This window comes from Danio aesculapii, chromosome 12 (genome assembly GCF_903798145.1).
Source record: "Danio aesculapii chromosome 12, fDanAes4.1, whole genome shotgun sequence".
NCBI lineage: Eukaryota > Metazoa > Chordata > Actinopteri > Cypriniformes > Danionidae > Danio > Danio aesculapii.
The window spans coordinates 40,148,845-40,172,861 of NC_079446.1; the positions used below are offsets into that span (position 1 = coordinate 40,148,845).

The 24,017-nt window shown below is 33.2% G+C and overlaps 1 protein-coding gene across 1 annotated transcript in view; it reads left to right on the forward strand.

Annotated features, from left to right (window-relative positions):
* Positions 1-81: 81 nt before the first annotated feature.
* abca5 (ATP-binding cassette, sub-family A (ABC1), member 5) overlaps positions 82-24,017 on the forward strand; it is a 66,763-nt gene continuing 42,827 nt past the window's right edge. Inside the window, exons 1-9 of the mRNA XM_056468878.1 lie at positions 82-221; positions 1,745-1,893; positions 12,720-12,909; positions 13,590-13,757; positions 13,961-14,058; positions 16,142-16,368; positions 16,458-16,599; positions 20,163-20,351; positions 22,605-22,752. Coding sequence (XP_056324853.1) covers positions 209-221; positions 1,745-1,893; positions 12,720-12,909; positions 13,590-13,757; positions 13,961-14,058; positions 16,142-16,368; positions 16,458-16,599; positions 20,163-20,351; positions 22,605-22,752 — 1,324 coding nt within the window. The 5' untranslated portion in view covers positions 82-208. The remainder of the gene's footprint in view (positions 222-1,744; positions 1,894-12,719; positions 12,910-13,589; positions 13,758-13,960; positions 14,059-16,141; positions 16,369-16,457; positions 16,600-20,162; positions 20,352-22,604; positions 22,753-24,017) is intronic.

Here is a 24,017-nt window from a genome sequence, read left to right on the forward strand (position 1 = left end):
TTGGCTCCCTGGGCACCGACGAATCCCGAGTCTCGTAACTTGTAGGGCTGCACTGATTGGTTGACTAACTGGTCGGTCCAGCTGATGGCAGAGGCGCAAGTAGTGTTGACAACGCCGCCCTGGATCTCTTCTGTTTTTATTCATTTCTCTAAGGTTTTTTATTTGGAAACAACAAAGCGAATCTGGAGGAAAGGAAAGACATGTCTTAATGTATTTCATACGTAAGTGCGCTTTCTTGTTTAAGCATGAGGGAAAGCTGTTAGCCAGTTAGCGTTAGCTGTCAGTGTTTACACACCGATAGCGGCGAACAAAACTCACAATTGCATCGACAATTTGCACGTTTGGCTCTCATATTGTGTATTCATTAGAAGAACACATTGGTAATCTACATTAAAGAAAATAGGAAGGGGCGAAAGCCCAGCCCAGTCGTTATTGACCTGCACCGCGCGCGCTTGCGAGCACGCGCAACACGTCGGGTGCACGCGACCTCCTGCACGCGCAGATATATATATTTTTTCTGCATAGAAATTGCAGTTTCCCTGACTGTATTTCCTGATAGTTGGTAGCATTGAGGTAAAGTTGGTTTTATATTCGCATATTCGTTCAGTGACGACTTGTGACATGCTCCCTATATTGTTTGCTATGTTACTTTGAGTATTCGTTCTGAAATAACATGGAAGTATGACTTCAAAACAATATCAGCACTATTTATTTGACTTTGAACGTTGTTGTACTCTGATAGTTATTGGCTGCGAAGTCATTGCTAACAATACTTTTCTGAAATTATGTTATTAAGGAGAACGTCAGAATGTGTGAGTATAAAGTCAACTTTACCTCAATGTTAGCAGCACCTAACCGTACCTCCCACGCTCATATATCTTATACACTATTGTCTTCTCTTACCTTTGGACTCACCCTTTACACGGTCTTGGGAAACTTTACAAGTAGTCAGTGTTGATTTGTGATAAAGGTAATTACTTCATTCATTCATTTTCTTTTTAGCTTAGTCCCTTTAATAATCAGGGGTCGCCACAGAGGAATGAACCACCAACTTATACAGCATATGTTTTACGCAGCGGATGCCCTTCCAGCTGCAACCCATCACTGGGAAAGTAATTACTTCAGTCTTATCTTAATATTAATGTTAAATGAGAGTTTGACATATTTTAGGGCAGTTCACACTCCTATTTAATGTTAATATTAAGATATGAAACATTTTAAGGCTAATATTAGGATATGAAACATTTAAGGCATTTCATTTTGTATTTTATACTAGTAGCCTACTGGAAGATTAATACAAGTCCACCACAGTCCTCGTGTTTACTGCTTAATTTTTTTTCCCCAATACATTTTAAATGATTATAGCTTGATATGCAGGACAATCCATGTTATTTCAGTCACTTGCTACACTTTAGTCTCATTACACTAAATAAGTATTGCTATAAATTTAAGATATCTTATTGTGCTGCTAAATCTAAATATGTATTTTTGATGTAAAAAAATATGTTCTTTTCATTGTTAAGTTAAACACAAAGACTCTGAAAGGGCTGTATTGTAATGTCAAACGAAAAACAAAAAAAGAACATCCAAACTTTGCAGTATCTTTTTTGACATTGTCATTTGCATTGCTAACTAAACAGTATAAATAAGGATTTGTGAGGAACCATAAAGATAAAAAGAACAAATGTAAAGCAAATAAATCTGCTCCTGATTTGGATTGAGAAGGTTTTGATGTGTTTTGCAGCGGTGTCTGATCCATGTGGCAGTCAGCTGAAGCATGCTGGAAGAATGCAGCCCTTAACCAGAAGAGATGCCGGAGTCTGGCATCAGACGAGGAGCCTGCTCTACAAAAACCTGCTGATCAAATGGAGGACCAAACAACAGAGTCTCCAGGTGCCTTTCATCTGCAAATCACTTGCTTTCTTTTTTTTCCTCCTGTAGGTGCAAATCTGTTGCACCATTAAAGCTTTCGCAAGTTTCTTCAATGCGCTGGTATTCAACACCCTATGAAGGTTGAACAATAAAGCATACGCTTCTCAAGGAATGCTTGAATTATTTTAATCTGTTAAAATTCAACCTTTTATGTCGCATTACTCAGTGGGGATTTTTCCTGGTGTATAAGGCGTTGCTCTTATTGTTTAGTCCAATAGGAAGTTTTATAGCAAGCTAGTATACGTGTAGTAAATAACAAATGTCACCTGACATTTAGAGCTAGACTGAGTTAAAATGAATGCATTATTGTTATTGGATTTTTACATAGAGATTGATAGGTATGTTAGTAAAGTCAGTTGACTTCCTTTGCAATCCTGTAACTCAAAGTGTTTTCTGATCTACACTCAAGCTTAGGAATTCAGAGTATTCTTCTGGTACATTTTAGAGACATAAGTGTTTTATTGTGACACCGTGAGTAAAATATACACAATTTCAGTAGTTAAAAACAAAATGTGGGTCACTTTGCGTGCATTTGTTATATATTTTTGAATTATTATTTTAAGAAGGAATGAATGAAGAACAGAGAATGTTAAAACCTTTTATTAAAACAACTGTATAATGTAAACGTGATACCCTTTTTAGATTATCATTATTAATAAAAAATATGTATATGTATATATTTAAAATAATATTTTAAGGCCTTCTTGAATGCAAAGTAGTCATGCAATGATGACCAAGCACTGGTAGACAATAACCGATTTATAAGCAGCTGAAATCGAATATATTGATGATAGTCTTCCAGAGTCTAATTACAAAAAACAAAATGTAAAGAAAAGCAAGAAAATCTCTAGATATTTATTTTCCCAAAATCATTTAAAGGGCACCTATCATTCACAATATTTTTTTTGAAGCTGTTTGGACACCACTCTGTGTAGTTATAGTGTCCATAGTAAAATTGCAGTGATATAAGCAACAAAAACAAAATAATTATTATTATTTTTTAATTTCCAATCGTTAAAATAGTATCCAAATTCCAGCTATTTTTAAGGCCCATCGCAATGTGACGTAGTAGTGCGGTATTCCCCACCCACCAAGATTGATTGACAGGCACGTAATACTATGTCTACAAGACAGGATTGGCAAACTGGGATTTAAAGATATTTTGTGTGGCCAAACTGCACTTCAAAAAGCAGTAGCCTAAGTGGTACATTTTGTATTTTTAAAGCATTTTGTAATGCTGTTTGAGCTATGTAATTCATAACTGCTGGGTTCAACTCAGCTGCGTAGTGTACACAACTATAAACGAGGATGCTTCAGTTACACAACAGGAGTCTTGATTTGTGTATGTAAATTAGGTTTATTTTGAACAGTAACTTAATTATAATGGATCTCTACACAGCAGCATATTTAAAGTGCACAATACCATTTTTGTGATGCAGTTCCTTGGGGAACTGAATATTAAATGAGAAAACGGTTGGCGTGGCTTGTTTTTTCTACTGCAAGCTGAATGGATGTAGTAGGCATTTGAGATTAAAGATTATAAGGGCCAAACAGTTTATTTTTTCTACTTAATGAAATGCACAAATGAATTGTTCACCACAAAACTGGCAATGTCAGCTAACAAAATCATACAGTAAGTTTTAATTTCATGTGTACTTTAATTGTTTGGTGGGCATCCTGTCACTTCTGCCATGAGTAGATGAGCGAAAACAGCACAATATTTATAGTGCGTGCGTGCGTGCGTGTGTGCGTGCGTGCGTGCGCGCGCGCGCGTGTGTGTGTGCCCACCTGAAATTTCACAGACACATTCTGGAGACACAAAATACTTGTTTTACTTTTTTTTTTTTTTTTTTTTGCAAAAAGGCCAAATTTTTTTACCTCTTCAAAATAAGAATTTTTTATTTTCAATGGAAACCCCCAAGACATCTTGTCCTTCTAAGCAAAAACTCTTCTTTGTGTGTGACATCTTCAAATAAAAATGACTGCTGTTTATACAGTTGAAATCAAAATTATTCGGCCTCCTGTAAATTTTTTTCTTTTTCAAATATTTCACAAATGACGTTTTACAGAGCAAGGAAATTTTCACAGTATTTCTGATAATATTTTTCTTCTGGAGCTAGTCATATTTGTTATTTAAGCTAGAAAAAAAGCAGTTTTTCTTTTTTTTTTTTTTTCCTTTTTTTTTTTTTTTCCTTTTTTTTTTTTAAAGCATTTTAAGGTCAATATTATTACCTACCCTTAAGCAATATTTGTTTCAATTGTCTTCAGAACAAACTTTTGTTTATAATGATTTACCTAATTACCCCAACTTGCCTAAATAACCTAATTAACCTAGTTATGCTTTTAAATGTCTCAAAAATATCATGGTGTACTACCATCACTTAAACCCTTAACCCACCCTTTAACCTACCCAAACCACCAAAGCTGTTAATAACCTTACCCATATCCCACCTCAAGAGCAACAGAAGGGTTTTGCAATACATTATAAACATAGTTAGTACATTGTACTTATTTTTTTAATGCAAGTGCAGTAGTAGTTAAGGGATAGTTAATATAAAGGCGGACCAAAAAATTACCCCAATGATGATATGATCCATACTTGACCCAAACCACTGTTATACAATGACTTGCCTAATTACCCTAACTTGCCTAATTAACCTAGTTATGCCTTAAAATGTCACTTTAAGCTGTATACTAGTGTCTTGAAAAATATCTAGTAAGATATTATTTACTGTCATCATAGGAGGTTAAAAACAAGGACAACTTTCTGTAAGTTTGTGTATGACTGTTTGTGGAGTGAAATTACGGAACAGTCTGGAACAGATTCTCAAACAATGTCAGGTTATTAATCAATTTAAAATGTTGTATAAATATATCTTATTAAATGAAAATAATGATGAAGGGGTTGAAAATGAGAAAGGTGTGATGAAATTTTAATTAATGGCTTTTTGCAGTACTATGTATTTTTGGGGGTCTGTGTTATAAAGTGTAAATGTACAAATGGAATTAAGCATATAATATGTCAAAGATGCCAAAAGGATAAAATATGTCTCATGTAAAAAGAAGAGATAAGTAAAAGAAGAAATAAGTTTAAGTAATAGACGAATGATGTGTGTGGGAATGGGGTGGGAAAATAATAAGCTTGTGCTTCATCCCGTTCCATTTTCCACCATGCTGAAATGTATTTTGTGTTAAAGATATTTTATGTGTGATATTTCTGTTCGAAAATAAATAAATCAAATCATGGCAAAGAAAAAATAAATCAGTTAATTAGAAAAGAGTTCTTAAAACTATTGTTTATAAATGTGTTTTAAAAAAATCATCTACCGTTAAACAGAAATTGGGGGGAAAAATACAGGAGGGGCTGATAATTGAGGAAGTCTGTAATTCTGACTTCAACTGCATATTCTGCCTCACTAATGTAAAGTCATAAATACAAAAAGGTCAAAATAACCCAGGCTGCTTTATAAAATCACAGCACTTAGCAGTGTTTCTAATGTACTAATTCTACGTCATCTGGATGAAATCCTCTTCCATCCACTCTGGAGACTCTTCACAACAGATTTCCAGCAGATTTATTTATTTTTAATCTTCATTTTCTGTTCTAAATAGGCAAAACACTCCACAACTCAAGGCATTTCCATTTATTTTCTTACGGTCATGTATCTTTTATGTATGGTAACTTTCTTTAATGTATTTTTAATGGCTCTCTGCTTCCTGCATGCATTGTTAAGGGCCACGTAAGAGTCTTTCAGAATTAAAAGGCTGTTAATGGTGTCTGACCAATAGTTCAGGCTGTCGATGCTCTAGTACTTTTAAACCAACTTTGTAAAGGGAAGCTTGTCTTGATCCTTTATGGGCTAGCACTCAGAAATGGCGCAAAATGAATTGTTTGTGCAGTAGTCGTGGTTGGGATCTTTGCCAACAAGTGTCATCTCTCTGTATTGATTTTCCTGGGGGTGTAGATGCTATATAAAACACAACTTGTTTCAGCATGGAGTCCTTGGCTATACTGGGATTTATTTATGTGGGTCAGCCTTAATTCAGTTAGTATTAAGGCTGCACTGACTTTGGAAAAATCTGACATTGCGATATTTTGTTTTACAGAGATGTATGTTGCGATATGAATATGATTTGAATAGCTGAATTTGGAAAGATTTTATTAAATTAGACCGACTGGGATGATCAAGTCTTTTTCTATGCAGTTCAACTGTATAAATGATAATAAATTACAAGCAAACATAAATAAATAAATAAACTGTGCTTTATGGCTTTCTGAGGAGTCTAAATGTATTCAATTACAGAAATTAAACACTTATTTAAAATTTTAAAATAATAAAATTTAGTAATATCTTTGTTTTACTCTTTAACAAATCACATAATCCTTCGATTTGATTATTACAGATACACACATTGCGATATCCATGCAATATATTGTTCAGCCCTATAATGATTTAACACTGTGGGGCGCAAAGTATTACTACATAAGATATGTTACTCTTCAGAAGTTTGGGCTCAGATTAAATTTTTCATTATTATTATACTCAGCAGGTCTGCATTCATAATATACATTTTAACGTTGTATGTATTTAGCTTTTTTTCTAATTAGGCATTTACATGCACATGCTTAAACTGGTTTTGTTAAATCATCAGTGTGTGTTCATGTAAACAGGGTAACCGGTGTTACTTTATCAGCTTAAGGTTATAAATGCAAGATGTTGATTGAGTTGCACAAGACTTTCTCATGTTTATTCATCAAATTGGCAAGATGTGTGGTTTTGGTAAAGGCTCTTTGACCATAAAACATGTTTCCCCTTGCTTTTAAATAATATTAAACAACTCTCTTACTCAGAAAATATATCTATGGATAAGGTTTCTCCTGGGGAAGTATTAGAAGTTTTGACGAGTGGGAATATGATAGATTTTATGTAACATTTATATATTTGTATTGATTTAAATTTATTTGTTTTATTTTAGTAATTTTCTAAAAAAATATATATATTTTTATTAATTTATTTTTATTTTATTATTTATTAATTTACTGTATTGAAATTTATTTGTTTTATTTGAGTAATTTTCTATTTATTTAAATAAATGAAAAATGTATTTGTTTTGTTTTAATTTGTTTTATTAATTTTTTTATTAATTAAATTTTTTTATTTGTTGAATCAATTATTTTATTTATTTATTATATAATTAGTTATTTATTAATTAGATTTTTATTTATTCTTTTATTTATTTGTTTATGGATTGATTGATTTATAGTACTCATTCATTTATTTATACATGTATGGTTTTCAAAATAGTTGTGTAAACTTAACTGATTGTACTTTTGCATATCGCTCGCATTTGTGACTAAAAATAGACATGTGCGAACTGGAAAATGTATTTAGTCGCACATGTTCGATTTTTCTTTTTTTTTAAAATAAGCTCGATTGATGACTTAATTCACTTGACCACGGTAAAACAACATACTCTTCACACTAACTTACGGTGTATTAAGTTGGAAATCTATTGTGACCGTAGCACGGGCTGACGTTATCAACAACAGCACCTCTCTACTACTTTTATTTACTTTACGTCAAGCGGTCTTTACATTGTTTTGTATAAGTTGCTAAGCAATGCATGGTACCGAATGACAGTGGAGCCGCACAACGTGTGAGCCTCATAGAAAATGTTTACTATTTGGCCATGGATGGCATATCGTGGCACATCTAATGTGAGAACCAATTCAACATCAGCGCTTCCCACACAGACTTTACCTGAGCGGCCCGGTTCTGTGTTCGCGAGAAACTGAGAACACACTGCATGCAGACCCACAGAGATGCGCTGGATACAGAACTGCTGTCCTGACTTTGGTTGTAGCTTTGAGAAGAGTGCGAGGACATGCAGAAAAGAAAACCCTTTTACTAAATAGACTGATCCAGCTCATTATTTGGCGTGACAATTCATCCTCTTTTTCCCTGGACATGTCAGAGATTCTACTTTCACTTTCCACATTAATTGTATTAGTTTTAGCATTACTTTATACGCAAACTTTGTCCAGTGCATCTCAGCAGCACCAATACTACAGCAGAGAGAGAGCAGATTTGACCTGATAGTGGCGCACACTGAAAAGAAACACACAAACTTTTTAAAAATTTGTTTGTTAAATAAGAATAAGAAATCATTCTGTTGCTGAAGGCCATTAAAGTTTAATAGAAAAGATGGTATTACTTTGGGGCAGAAGGAAACTTTATCTTTCTGGGCTTTTTAAAGAAGAGCTGAATATGGCAATCCTTCTATGAATTAAAGTGCTCTGATAAACAGTGTCAGCTTTGCACATGAGTTTGTAGCTCTTTACATTGTCTTACTGTTCCCGTGTGGGAAGTAGGGTGGAATCGGTAGAATATGTCATGCAAAATAAAATTAATTTTGATAAAATTATTCTTAACTCACATTTTTTATGTGCTGTGGAGAAAAGGTGTGTTTCAGTCTACTGCAAGTATATTTATATTAAAGATAATGTGTACAATATATATTATTATAAAATTAATAATGTTTTGTTTGGGGCCATTGATGCAGCCATAATCTTCTTATGATACAAACACATATTAAACTACTGCACATTTTATTACCTTAACAATAACTTAATAATAACTCCCTATTTCTGCTGCCCAGTGTGAAAGATACTTTTTCAGCTCGAAACTGGATCAAAAATTAAACAAGAAGCTGTCTAGGCATGTCCACAACTGAAGACTTGATTCAGATCAGTTTAGAGAGGCCTTCATTAGAGTAATTTGATCCCAGTCCTGCTGTGGACCGCTAGCTAAACTCCATACAGCCTAAATTCATTCATTCATTCATTCATTCATTTTCTTTTCGGCTTAGTCCCTTTATTAATCTGGGGTCGCCACAGCGAAATGAACCGCAAGCTTATCCAGCATATGTTTTACACAGCGGATGCCGTTCCAGCCACAACCCATCACGGGAAAACATTCAAACACACTCTTACACACACATACACTACGGCCAATTTAGTTAATTCCCCTATAGCACATGTGTTTGGACTGTGGGGGAAACCAGAGCACCCGGAGGAAACCCACGCCAACATGGGAAGAACATGCGAACTCCTCACAGAAATGTCATCTGACCTAGCCGAGGCTCAAACCAGTGACCTTCTTGCTGTGAGTCGAACGTGCCACCCACTGCACCACTCTGTCGCCACAACTTAAATTATAAATAATTAATAAATACTATTTTATACAGTTATACTGTTATACAGTAAAATAAAGCCTTATGCTATAAAAACTAATAGTGTACTTATTGTATTCAAATTAATGAAATGCTTTGCTTTTCAAGATCTCCTCGTGTGCGTTTATTAGGCAAAAACACAATTTTTTAAAATATATTTTCACTGCGCTCCTAAAATTCTTTTAATGTGCTCCTAACTTAGGAGCGCTTGTGCTACTCCTGAAAAAAGTAAGCGTTAAGCCCCGTTTTGCATTATAAATATTGTAAATATTATTACTTTTCAGTTTGCCATGAATTTAGCCCGTGATGCAGCCATGGCAGAAAACACTAAGTAAATAAACGAGCAAAAGTTCATGAACGGCTTAAGCATAAACACTTGACAACACATTTTTTACCCATTACCTTAATTTTACTCTGCTTGTTAGCATGTATTCTGTCAGCTCATTGAAGTACATTTGGACTGAATTCCAACATATTTGTGTGAACTGTCCCTTTCATTTTTGAAGTCAGTTTGACTAATTCAAGTATTGATGACTAGATTTGATTGATAATATATATGTGTATATATATGTATTTACAAGAAATGTCTTAAAAAAAAACTGGCTCTCTCCTCAAAAAATGCTAAAAGCATGAATGAATGTTCTAATTTCATGCAGGCATAAGATAAGCAGTACAATTTTAGAAACTTTAAAACCAAGAGCAGAATGACTGTGCAAGTTTCCGTCATTTGGTTTTGAATGCTATATTTAGTATCAACACGACTTTCACAACAGATGGAGGTTTCTGAGTACGCGCATGTTTTGTATGATGGAATATAACCAGATGTTTAAAAATATATTTGTGCAAACATTATTTACTTAACATGGTCTTAATGAAATTCCTGTGACCATTTTTGCAACAAACATTGTAGCGAACCGCCTACAGGCACATTAAAAGCTAAACCCATGTCATGGTCTTGCAAATAAACCCAGAGGGATGATTGGAAACACTCTCTGGCAGTTCTGTGTTTTTGGCCTCCCCAAGGCTGTAAATCAAGAGCTGTAGCTTTAAGAACATGACACTATGATTTTTTTTTATCTCCTCCTGGATTACCTCTGGTTTATGTAATCTTTGCTTTGAAAATATTTTAGGGGATATTTAATTTTTCTTTTTAGTTTTTTTATAATTTTATCATAATACAAATAATAATTTTTTATTTATAATAATAATAATAATAATTATTATTATTATTATTATTATTATTTTAAAATGGTTATTTTATTTTAATTAATTTTAATGAAACATTAATATTCATAATTGGCATTTTTATGGTAATAATTGGCACTTTTTACGTTTTTATGAACTTTTTTATGAACGTCATGAATTGCCTCTCGTTGCCCTAATCTATGCTATTTTGGAGAATGTTTTAATTTAGTTTTTTTGTAAATATAATTATACAACTAATTTGTTTTTTTTTTTTTTTTTTTTTTTTTTTTTTTTACATTTCAGTATGTTATTGTTATTATTGTTAATTGGTTAAGTTATTAATTTGCAATTAATAATTTAAGTTGGTTATAGATATATATATAACACGTTTTTAAACTCTATTTTTAATGACAGTAGAACATGACAGTAAGTTTACGTAATCTATGTTTTGAAAATATTTTGGAGTATTTTTTAAAGCATGGGTCTTAAACTCAATTCTTTTAGGGCCGCAGCTCTGCACAGTTTTGCTCCAACCTTAATCAAACACAGCTGATCTAGTAGTGTCTAGCAGTCTTGAACACCTTGATTAGTTGGATTAGCTGTGTTTGATTAGGGTTGGAGCAAAACTGTGCAGAGCTGCGTCCCTCCAGGAATTGAGTTTAAGACCTATGCTCTAAACCAGGGGTCTCAAACTACCGGCCCGCGGGCCATTTGCTGCCCCTCCTCCTTCTCCCTCCGGTCCGCAACTGACATAAAAAATGTAATGAGATTCAGCCCCCCAAAACATGTATCTTTGAATCACTATCATTGTGGTGCAAGCGCATATAGCCATGTGTGATTTGGACCCCCCACCTACTGGACATTTAAAGTACTGTACTATATGTTCTGGTTACTTTCGGTTTCTCTCAGCGTGTGGTCAAGAGTAACGCACATGCAGATTATTTCTGTGGCGGCAGATTTAAACGTTGAAATATGTCCATAAGTGCTCTATTTTTACTAAAGCTCTATTTTTGTAAACATTCAAGGGTCATTTGATTGTAATCAGTTTTATACCACCTGTATTTTGTTGTACCTCTTCATGGCTTACACATTGCAGGAGGTGTAAATATGATTACTTTGCTAATATTCGATTTTTATTAATAGGTTTTCCTCTTATACGTATTAAGATTTGTATAAAAATGTGCATTAGTAAAATTGTACTGCTGGGTGAATTGGACATGTTAAAGTAAATGTGAATATGAACATACTTTCCCCTCTTTGTTGTAGTTTTACACAAAAGAATTATATTGAGAAAAACAATTGTCAGTAAAGTCAACATACTGTAGTTACCCAAACTCTTTTCTGCTGTCTTACGCTATCTGTTAAACTTTTGGTTAAGCAACAATTGATTGGGACATTATTGTTATCATTGTTGTTATTATTATTATTATTATTATTATTATTATTATTATTATCATTATTATTATTATTATTATTATTATTATTATTATTATTATTATTATTATCATTATTATTATTATTATTATGCCTATTATTAAATTGCAGTATTTTCATAGCATTTTAAACTACCCCTTCAATATGTACAACAAGAAACAAAAAGTAGTTTTGATACTCTGGGGAAGAATGTCTGACTGCATCAATTACATCAAGTTTCCACTTTTTTCTTGTGCTTAAATGTTAAAGTGGCAATTGTCATTCACTGATATGGTCCCCCGCCAATTTGAGTTTGAGGCCCCTGCTCTGAACGATATCTTTTTTGTTTACATTCAATGTGTTTATTAGTATTTTTATTATTATTATTATTATTATTATTGATATTATTATTATTAATATTATTTTTATTGTTATGAAATGATTGGTTATTGAATTTCAATTACAGTAGAACATGGCAGTATGTTTTTTTTCCTCTTTAATTTATGCTCTTTTGGAGGGTGTTTAAAAAAATTGTAAATATAATTAGACAAATAATCTTTTTTACATATTATTATTATTATTATTATTATTAATTGGTTCATTATTTCATTAGTAATTTGTCATTTAAGTTAATAATTGATATCTATAATTAACACTCTTTTTTTATTTCATTTTTAAACTGAACTGTGTTTTTCATGACACTTAAGTTTACATAATCTTTGCTTTAAAAATATTTTGGAGAATTTTGAAATTTTGATTATTTTGTAGTTATCAAAGCAATCAATTTTATTATTATTATTATTATTATTATTATTATTATTATTATTATTAATAATAATTGGTTCATAATTAGTACTTAATCCTTTTAATGAATCATTCATATTTATAACTAACACTTTCTTGCTTTTATTTAAATTTAAAGGCATATTTTTCCTGCTCTTGGTCTGTCTGTGCAGGAGCTGATCTTGCCTTTGCTCCTCCTGGGTCTTCTCATCCTCATCAGCACCCTCAACCCTCATGTCTCCTATGGCAGCATCAGCACCAAGGAACTAGAGTTCGAGCGGGAACTGCCAGTCAAAGGCCTGGGTTACACCCCCATCACCAATTTCACCAATCACATCATGGAAGAGGTGGCACGCGAACTGAGTAAGTCACATCTGTTGCTTGTCTGTCCACAAATATCATTCATTCATTCATTCATTTTCTTTTTGGCTTAGTCCCTTTATTAACCTGGGGTCACCATAGTGGAATGAGCCGCCAACTTATCCAGCACATGTTTCACACAGCGGATGCCCTTCCAGCTGTAACCTATCACTGGGAAACACCTATACATTCTCATTCACACACATACACTACGGACAGTTTTAGCTAACCCAATTCACCTATACCACATGCTTTTGGACTTGTGGGGGAAACCGGAGCAACCGGAGGAAACCCACGCAAACACGGGAAGAACATGCAAACTCCACACAGAAATGCCAGCTGACCCAGCCGAGGCTCGAACCAGCGACCTTATTTAGCATTTACCAATTTAACATTCGTAGTATCATAAAGTTCTGGAAGGATTGCTCAACACAGCTGCTGCCAGTTTTTCTATTCATTACAGGTCATTGGAACTCTTTAGTTAGGGCATTTTGGCTTAAAGTAGGGACCATGGGTGTTATCTGCGAATCACTTTTCCTTTATTCAGAGCCTGTGCATTGCATGTCAAACTCAAAGAGCTGATTTGAAACTACTCTGGACACTCAAACTGATGATGGTATTTAAAGTCGACCAATTGTATGTGTATTTGTTTATGTGGTATGTTTTTGTGTGTTTTTCCTCAGCTATGAATGAGCATTTAGACATGTTCTCCACCGAGGCTGATTTAGAGAATGCCAGTCTCTATGAACCCGAGGGATACGTTGGAGTGGTCTTTTTGGATTCGATGTCGTATCGTCTGCGATTCCCGTACAGCCAGCTTCCTCTGCCTAGTGACTTCACTGAATCCATAAGTGAGCTTCACACACACACATAAACCACTGATTTCATTAAATTACAGCGGCAGCAGCACCCTGTTTTGCTGCTGCTTTGGTTAATTGGCAAACTCCTTTTTAATGCAAATGACATTCGCTTTGTAACTGTTTGATCTATAATGAAAGGAGCTGTTGAAGAACTAACACTCTTGAGTGGTGTTTTTTTTATCTCTGATCTTCAGCAAGCTGTTACACCAACTATGTCAACTGCCGTGCCGCCAACTACTGGTATTCTGGATTCATACGGCTACAGTCTGTCATTGATGCTGCCATTATACAGGTTAGAAAGTACTGCATTAATGTGAATGGATTTAAAGGCGTTTATGCACACACCTGAATTTATCTTGACACACTTTTTCTATAATAGTCATATAATATCACCTGATAATTTTCAAGTTTGAATTTTAAATGTGGAGTAACAAGTTTTTATTATTTTCTTCATTTTTCATTGTTTCCTTCGGCTTAGTCCCTAATTTATCAGGGGTCGCCCAGTGGACCCCACAGTTCATTTATTTATTTATTTATTTTTATTTTGATAATCCCACCAATAGACAGTGGGTAGCTCATTCGCCTCACAGCAGGAAGGTCACTGGTTCGAGCCTCAGCTGGGTCAGTTGGCATTTCTTTGTGTAGTTTTCCTCTGGGTTCTCCGGTTTCCCCCACAAGTCCAAAGACATGTGGTATAGGTGAATTGAGTAGGCTAAATTGTCTGTAGTGTATGTGTGTAGATGAGTGTGTATGGGTGTTTCCCAGTGATGGGTTGCAGCTGGAAGGGCATTCGCTGCGTAAAACATGTGCTGGATAAGTTGGCGGTTCATTTCGCTGTGGTGACCCCAGATTAATAAAGGGACTAAGCCGAAAAGAGAATGAATGAAAGAACAATACAAATCATATGAATTATTTGCTGGTAATTTATTCAAAGCAACATGAATGATCATGTTTTCTACAAACAGTATTAAACCTCGCAGCTATTTTCAACATTAATCATAATAAATATTTTTGAGAGCAATATCAGATATTTATGTGAAACTGAAGGCTTGTTTATTTATATGGTTACTTTAAATTGTAGATGTTTAACTTTGAGCTCAATCTATCTATCTTCCGTTCCATCCATCCATCCATCATCTTATCTACCTACATATCTATTCATCCACCTATATATCCATCTTTCTATCATTATCCATCTTTCTATTAATCTCTTTATCCTTTCTGCTATCTATAAAGTCTATCATCCATCCACCCATTCATCCATCCTTTCATCATCATCATCTTATGTTTATTCATCTATCTACAGATCTACTCATCCACCTAAATATCCATTTATTATCCATCCATCTATCTATCTATCCTATCTATCCTATCTATCTATCTGTCTATCTGTCTTCTGTTCGTTCCATCCATCCAAAATAAAATAATTGTTTGTATTAATATATCAAATACAAGTACTGTTTAATAGAGAGATTTTATTCAACTTATTTCTAAACAATAGTTTTACTAATTTGTTATAACTAACTTTAGTCTTTGCCATGATGACAGTACATGTTATTTTGCAAAGTACTAATAGTAGTATTCAGCTTAAAGCGCAATTTAAATTCTTAACTAGGTTAATTAGGTTAACTAGGCAAGTTAGAGTAGTTGGTTAAGTTTTTGGTTAACAGTGGTTTGTTCTGTAGACATTTGTAGAAAATATACAATATAACATGATAATGTTGACCTTAAGGGTCCCATGAAGTGCTTTGAAATATGCATTTTTATCCAGTGTTTGAGATCATCTTAACTGAAACAAGAAGAGAGGGTGGGACATGTACAAAAGTGTAGCTCCTGCCTCTTTAAAAAATAACAGCCAATAGCGCTTTGTTTTTATCACTGCTCTGCCAGTGTGAGTCTCTGATCTTAAGTGCATCAAATAAAAAGCGAATGTGAAGCGTCTTAAAAGGGGGCGGGGCTTGTCAGATACTAGAGAAAATTTGATTGATTATGATTTGATGAGAAACTAGTTTGAGGTGATGTGAAAATCTTTTGCACGATATAACACAAATTATGTCACTGTTTTTGAGCACTAGCTTATAGAGATCTTAAAAGCTAACAATACTTATACTAACAGTTAAAATTAGGTTTTAATGTCATGGGATTTTTAGCCAAGCTAAAATAACTCAGACTTTCTCCAGAAAAACAAATATATTATAGCAAATAATGTGAACATTTTCTTACTTTGTTAAACATTACTTTGGAAAATTTGAAAGAGAATAAAAAATTCACAGGAGGATGAATAATTAAGCAGTTATTTTTTAATCAATTGAAGGAGACTGCTGAGCTTTTTCTGATCTATAACATTCCCTAATAACTGCTTAATTTTTCTCCAGATGAAGACCAAACGTCCGGTGTGGAATGAATTAAAAGTACGTGCAGTGATGATGGGACATCCAGGTTCAGTGGAGGTTCAGAAGTTCCCTCATGCACTGATCTCCATCTACTTAGTGTTGGCCTTCACACCCTTCGTTTCCTTCCTCATTGTCAATGTGGCAGCTGAAAAAGAGCAGCGGCTCAAAGACACCATGGGCATGATGGGATTGTATGACTCTGCCTTTTGGTACGTTTTTCCAATTCATGAATAAAATTGTAATGCATGGCACATTTAAATAACGTTGAGTGTGTAAAATAATCTTTTGCTGTCTCCAGGCTTTCATGGGGCCTTCTCTATGCTGCCCTAGTGACTACCATGTCCATTCTAATGGCTGTTATTGCGACCTGCACACCCCTGTTCTCCAACAGCAATTTCTTTGTCATCTTCCTCCTCATTTTCCTCTATGGAATATCCTCGGTAAGTCTTCCGGTGGCAGTCTGAAAACTAGAAACTCAAAGCTTCAGATGAAAGCCATTTAAATGCCTGTGCACTTGTTTGGCCTCAGGTCTCCATTTCTGCCTGCGGTGAAAGCAGTCTTGTTGAGTGACAGGCTAATCTGCCTTCATATTGAATACGTTATTAGTTTTCATTTTCGTTTTGCAAGGCTAAATTGCTTTTCAGCTGTGATGGTTTTCTTTTGCGTCAGAAGGGTGTGACTGTACTGGTAAAATAACTGACAAAATGCAAATCCCTCCTTTTGAGGTTTGGATACATTCATGAATAAATGCTATATATAGTTGAAGTCAGAATTATTAGCCCCCTGAATTATTAGCCCTCCTGTATATTTTTCCCCCAATTTCTGTTTAACGGAGAGAATTTTTTTTTCAACACATTTCTAAACATAATAGTTTTAATAACTCATTTCTGTCGGCACCAGTGGTGTAGTGGTAAGTGCGTCGACACATGCACTCCGGTGCTCGCAGCAACCCGAGTTCGATTACGCTTCGCGGTCCTATGCCGATCCTTCCCCGCTCTCTACTCGCCATGCTTTCCTGTCAATACTCTCTTCTGTCCTGTCTAATAAAGGTGAAAACCCTGAAAAAATTATTATAAAAAAACTGATTTGTTTTATCTTTGCCGTGATGACAGTACGTAATGTTTGACTAGATATTTTTCAAGATTCTAGTATTCAGCTTAAAGTGACATTTAAAGCCTTAACTAGGTTAATTAGGTAAGTTAGGGTAATTAGGCAAGGCATTGTATAAGGATGGTGGCTTAATAATATTGACCTTAAAATGGTTTTAAAAATACAAAACTGTTTTTATTCTAGCTGAAATCAAATGAGAAAATATTTTAGGAAATGCTGTGAAAATTTGTTGCTCTGTTAAACATCATTTGGGAAATATTTGAATAAGAAAAAGACTTTAACTTTCAATCCATTACTTTTGTGTCAGCAGTATAGTGTTATTTTAGTTCTATTCATAATGAGGCCTTGTGTTTATTTATTTAGCTGTTTAATGTTTTAGAATATGCCAGGTTCAGTATAAAAAAAATCTCATGGTTTTTTCATATCATGCTGTAAATGAGCAATTTTTGGATATTGACCAATTTTATACATATGAATTTAGTTTTATCCATGTGAATTTGGCTTTACATATACATTTTATTTTGTGTGAATTATTATTATTGAGACTAATCTATCTCCATAGACAATACGTCACATCTGTAATGAACTTTTCTTCTTTTATGTTGTGGAGGAAAGTGCATGTGTATCAGTATGAAGCATGGGCTTAAGATTCTGACGGTAATATAACCTTGGGTCAAAATATCGCGGTATTGTAATTACTGCTCTAAAATATGTTCTTAATAAATGTCTTGGTAAAAAACTAAAGCTTTTCCCCCCATTGAACCAAATATATTTTATCTTTAAAAACATTTAAAATATTTTGAAATGGTAAACTTGTCAGGCTAAATAATTCAAATCAATCATTGACTTCATTAGTTTCAAAAACACTGATTTCTTCACAATTTAAAACAGCATATTTGGATAGACTTTTTTTTGCTGGAGATACTGTTGTCATAATAAAAAAAGTAAAAAAAAAAAAATAAATAAATAAATCTTACACATACCATAGGAACGGTATAGCAGAATATTTTGGCGTTTTTTTTTTTTTTTTTTAAACCTTGACTTTTTTAACCCTCCTGAGTGACATGCTACAGTTATAATGCTCATTCTCGAGCACGATGAACATCGAAGGCGCCTGCTTTTAATGCATGTTCACACGTTTTATGCTTTTGCTTTTAAATTTCGCAACCACGAGTACTCTAGGCTACCATAAATAATGCTGCCGTAAATTTGTCACTTTCAAATTCCTATAAAACACACCTTTTTGCAATTTGGTTTTAAAGATGATCTGCCTGCGATATCAAGTTCGCGGTGTTATAAATTAAATATAATATATGAGTGTAAATTTGGAGCAGATCGACGTTGTGCATGAAGTGCAGGTAAAATTACGATGTAATGTTATTGGTTTCTGCTGTATGCTAGAGTAAAATTTGTAACTTATGCCCGTTTCAAAAATAAATAAATAAATAAATAAATTTATTTATTTATTACGCTAGTCCAAAAAAAAAAAAAAAAAAAAAAAAAAAAACACTAATCTTAATGACACAAGTAGCCAAGATTTATTTATTGACAAAATCTGACAATACATGTCGTCCTGTTTTTTGTTTTTTTGGACGCACTTAATTTCACCTCTAATATTTAGGCTATTCTTCTTGTTTATTTTGTAGATAACTACAAATTACATACATTAAAATTAAGATACAATTTATAACAAACGAAATTCGTTTCAAAAAGGATTTTTAAATAGCCAAGGTGTGACTCACTTTGCTTCCAGTGAATGCCATCCCATGTACACACTATTATTTAATTATTTAATAATATTAGTCATTAAATCAAATTGAAAATTTGTCTATTTTGTATATTGATCGGCTGAAGCGTCTGTTGCTTTAAAAAAAAAAAAAAAAAAAAACAGAAATTAACAACTGCAGACCGTCCGCTACTCCAGATTATTTCGTTCATTTTGTATTCAAGTATCAAACATTTATATTAAGAAGATATTTAGGCTATTTTATGATTTTTATTTAAACCTTGTTTGTGCTCAATTGGGGTGTTTTTTCATTTATTAATGAACTGCTACACATCTTTTCATTATATTTCGATAATAAATTGATGTTTTAACTTTCTGCCAAGATTGCAATGTAATTTTTTTTAAATGATCTAAACTAGACAATTAAAATATGCTGTAAAGTATAGGCTGATAACTATTTTATTTTGACTGCAGATGATTTAAACTGTTCACTTTGTTTGACCAGAGAAGAACTGCATGTATAAGGCACGATATGATACAGCATGTTTAATCCTTAATCGCTATTTTAAGTGAAAGTAAATTGAGTCGATTCCAAAAAACCCTCGAACCTAACTCTCCTACAATGGACCCTTTTCACAAGACTGTCTTGACATTTAGCGGTCTTCAGCATCTTAAAACCTTATAAGTTTTTAATATTTAGATTAAAAAAAAAAGTCTATTAGCATTTCTATGCATTTATTTATGTATTATATCATCTTTGCTTCCAATGACAAAAAAAAAATAGCAGATTAAAGCAGTGTTTTTAACACAGCGTCTATGGGCAGGAGTGTAAATTTGATGTTGTTCTCTCTTCTGGCTGCCGTTATCAGTCTCATACTTTTTTCCTATTTCTAAAAGTCTTGATAACATCATTGTGGAGATTTTCTTTTATTATTTTAGCAAATAGGATTGTAAAATCATTATTTATTATACTCTCCCATTCACTGCGCTCTAAGTTTACCCAACTATAATGACTTCTGCTGCTGAGAAACCTGGGAATGTGAAAAGGGTCCATTGTTTGGATTGTGAAAACTGGCATCTGGTTACCACAAGATTTATTTATTTAAATGTATTGACTTTACACTTTCTACAAAACTCACATTTTTTTTCTACTTTTCAATCATCCAGATTTTCTTCTCCTTCATGTTGACCCCGTTGTTTAAGAAGCCCAAGTTTGCCAGTACAGTGGGCTCAATGCTGACGGTGGTGTTCGGCTGTCTGTCGCTCTTCACTGTGTTGATGAGAGATTTCCCTCAGTCTGCTGTGTGGCTCCTCTGCCTTCTGTCCCCCAGTGCTTTCTCTATCGGCATCGCCCAGGTAACACACAATCACACTCTATACTGTAATAGCAGTTTCCAAGGTTGTTTAACTGCCTGCCAAGACGCGCAGTAAAAATCTGAATAATACATCTGTAGTATTCCCTTAGCTATTTTGCCATAGATATGCAAATGCATACAAACTATTTGATCTGCACTTCTGTTAAATTTTTTTATTTTAATATTATTTATTTCTTATTTTTTTATGCAGAGCTCAACATAAATGAGTACATTTATAAATGAGTACATTTTTATCCATTTCTTACTGAATATAGATCATATATTTTGCGGCATTTGAACAAAACAATTTATTAAAGGGATGTATTCATAAAAATAGGATTTTAGTCACCAAACATCTTTAGGAATAAAAAGATAGTACATTTAAATTCATGGGAAAAATTGGAAAAAAAAATACAAAATTTCAACAAAAGTTTATAAATGTTTTGTTTTTCTTGAATTTCTTTATTATTTCTTGAATTTTTTATTATTTATTTTTCCCTAACATTTTAATTTATATGTATCTAATATGCACAAATATAATATTGTAAAGCTTCCTATAGAAAACATGAATTGAAATGATATGTCATATATGTTGAGCACTGTATATAAGAGCGGGGTACTTTAATTCAACAACATGCCTTAAAAGGAAAGTTCACCCAATGAAATTTCAGTCACTGTTTCCTCGTTTAAAACCTATTTAAGGTTTTTTCTTCTTTTGAACACAAAAGAAGATAGTTTGAAGAGTGTTGGTAGCTGGCACCCATTGAGGAGGTAATTACACTTTTGGGGTGAACTTTCTCTTTAAAATGAAATAACTTAAGTGTGAAAGAATGAAATAAATTATTGTTGTTTTTTTTAAAATATGTGTTCTTGAAAGCATTTGCGGGGAAATGTTTAACTGTTTCTACCAAAATTCTAAGCAGATCAAAAGATTCAGGGATTAAGACCTAATCCCAATTCTACCCCTAAGGGTAAGGCCTACATACAGTAGCTCTTGAAACTGAGATTTTTCAGGACCACACTCAACTGTGAATACACAATCTACAACGACAGCATGGCTGCACATGCAAGTCAGGAGATGCACAAATTAGAATTTTTATTTTTACGATTCATCAATAATCTCTATTATAACTCCTATATAGTCTCACAACATAATTTCACATCTGACACGCGATTACACTCTAAAACCCTGTCAGAAAAGTCTAGTGGTTGGGAATTAGCTTTTACATTGTCTGTGATAATGTTAATGTCGTTTTCATCTTATTGCCACATTAGATCGTTATGATAACATGATGTATGACTTCAGTGATTTCCTGAAGATAAAAATCAAAAAATAACACAACTGGAATAACTACAGCAGTCACGATTGTCAATCTCAAATGAAGCAAGAGATCGTGATGACAAATGATGATGTGTGCAGGTGTTGTATTGGTGTCTCATTTCTTAAATTTTGAAACCCTTCCCCTTCACGCTCTGTTTCAAGGGCCAAGGGGAAGGGGTAGGGGTTCAAAAATAGAATTAGGATTTGGCCTAAAGATACTTGCCATATGATCTCAGTAATATTAAAAATGCAGCCTGATTTGTGTCATATAAATAGAATTTACTGTATAACACAGAATGATAGACTGTACAAAATTGGTTAAAAATATGATTAAATAAAAAATACATTTGGGGGAAAATATGTTAAATTAAACTTGGACGATAATAATGTATTTTATTGGGCGCTAAATAATCAGAAATGTTTCCTCAGTAGTAATGACTGTTGAATTATTATAAATGATATATTTTAGTAGAATCTATCATTTTTAATTAAAATATAATTTTTTTTATTATTTTATTACTAACTGTCTGAAATGAAAAAAAATCATTTGGGGATAAAAATCTCTAAATTGAATTTGGGGAAATAAAAAAAATGTAATAATTAATACTCTAAATACTAAATACTCCACCAAATCAACATCACGTTTTTTGAGTGATCAAGTGGAAACTGAAGCCTGGACTAATGGCTGTTGAAGTAAATTAGAAATATATATATATATTAATAGAATATGTCATTTTTTGCTTTATAATAATTCTTATTTGTCACTTAATTATTCCTAACTAATTAATTAAAAATAAGACTTTTCAGAAATGTTTTTAAAAATCTTAACCAAAACTTGTGGAATGAGTCTCTATCATTAATTCTACTAAACAATAAAAACATGTTTATGGCGTTCTTATAAGTTTATGGTGCTGTTTATGTGTGTATATGTAGGTGGTGTATCTGGAAGCTCAAGGGGACGGCGCAGTGTTCTCATCTCTGGGCAATGGTCCTCACGCTCTCTATGTTCCACTGGTCATGCTGTTTTTGGACTGCATTCTCTACCTGCTTTTAGCCATTTACCTGGACCAGGTGCTACCAGGTGATGACTAGAGTTAAATCATTTTGTATAACTCGTTCGGTACCACAGAACTGATCATTTAATAGACCATTTTAAGGCATGTAAACAATAACAATGGTCCTAACGTATTACCCGTTTTACATTTTTCATTTCCATAGCTCCTGAGAATCCCATAAGGTCCACAAATTGATGAATAACATTATATGACAGCTGTTTTAACGTTGAGTTAGGATTGAATTGCCTCTTGTTACAGTTATTAAAATAGTTGCACAACAAGCAGGAAATGTTCATAGCCCAATGGCATCACCACATTGAAATGGTCTATATTATGTATAGTTCTAGTTCAGAACAATGTGTTTATTCAGGTATCTTTTTTTTTGTTTTGCTGCTGCAAACCCTTTTCACAGATTCTAAGCAGTGGAAGTTGAGTAAACAGAGCACAGTGAATTGGAGAGTTGTTTTTGTATTCATATTTGGTTTAATAATAAAAGAAAACCGCCATGATAGTGTTTTCATGACTTTCAAACAGCAGCCCGAGGAATGAACAATGACAAAATTACTTAATAAAACTGTATTTAACTTAACAAACATATAAACGGTAATTACTTTTTTGTAATTTGGTGAAAAGATCATATAATACAAAGTACAGCTTTATAAATGTAAATACATACAGTTGAAGTCAGAATTATTAGCCCCCCTTTGAAATTTTTTTCTTTTTTAAGTATTTCCCAAATGATGTTTAACAGAGCAAAGAAATTTTCACAGTATGTCTGATAATATTTTTTCTTCTGGAGGAAGTCTTATTTGTTTTATTTCGACTAGAATAAAAGCAGTTTTTAAATTTTTAAAAAACATTTTAAGGTCAAAATTATTAGCCCCTTTGAGCTAATCTTTTTTTCAATAGTCTACAGAACAAACAATCATTATACACTGACTTGCCTAATTACCCTAACTTGCCTAATGAATCTAGTTAAGCCTTTAAATGTCACTTTAAGCTGTATAGAAGTGTCTTATTTATTTATTTATATATACATATATATATAAAATCAAGATATTAAAATTCTTTAAGGAATAAAGATGCTGATTACCAGTATTGCTATTTTGTGAAGAGGGTTCATTAAACCAGTTATCATTTCGTAAAAGACTTTTAAAGAAGATGTTTGGTTCAGTTCTAAATGCAACTGTTATTTTGTAAAGTATATCTACTTGTGCAGATGCTGCTTCGGAAAAGCACATGTTTGACTGTGCTACATCATACACCGAAGTAGATTTTTAGTTATTTTGAT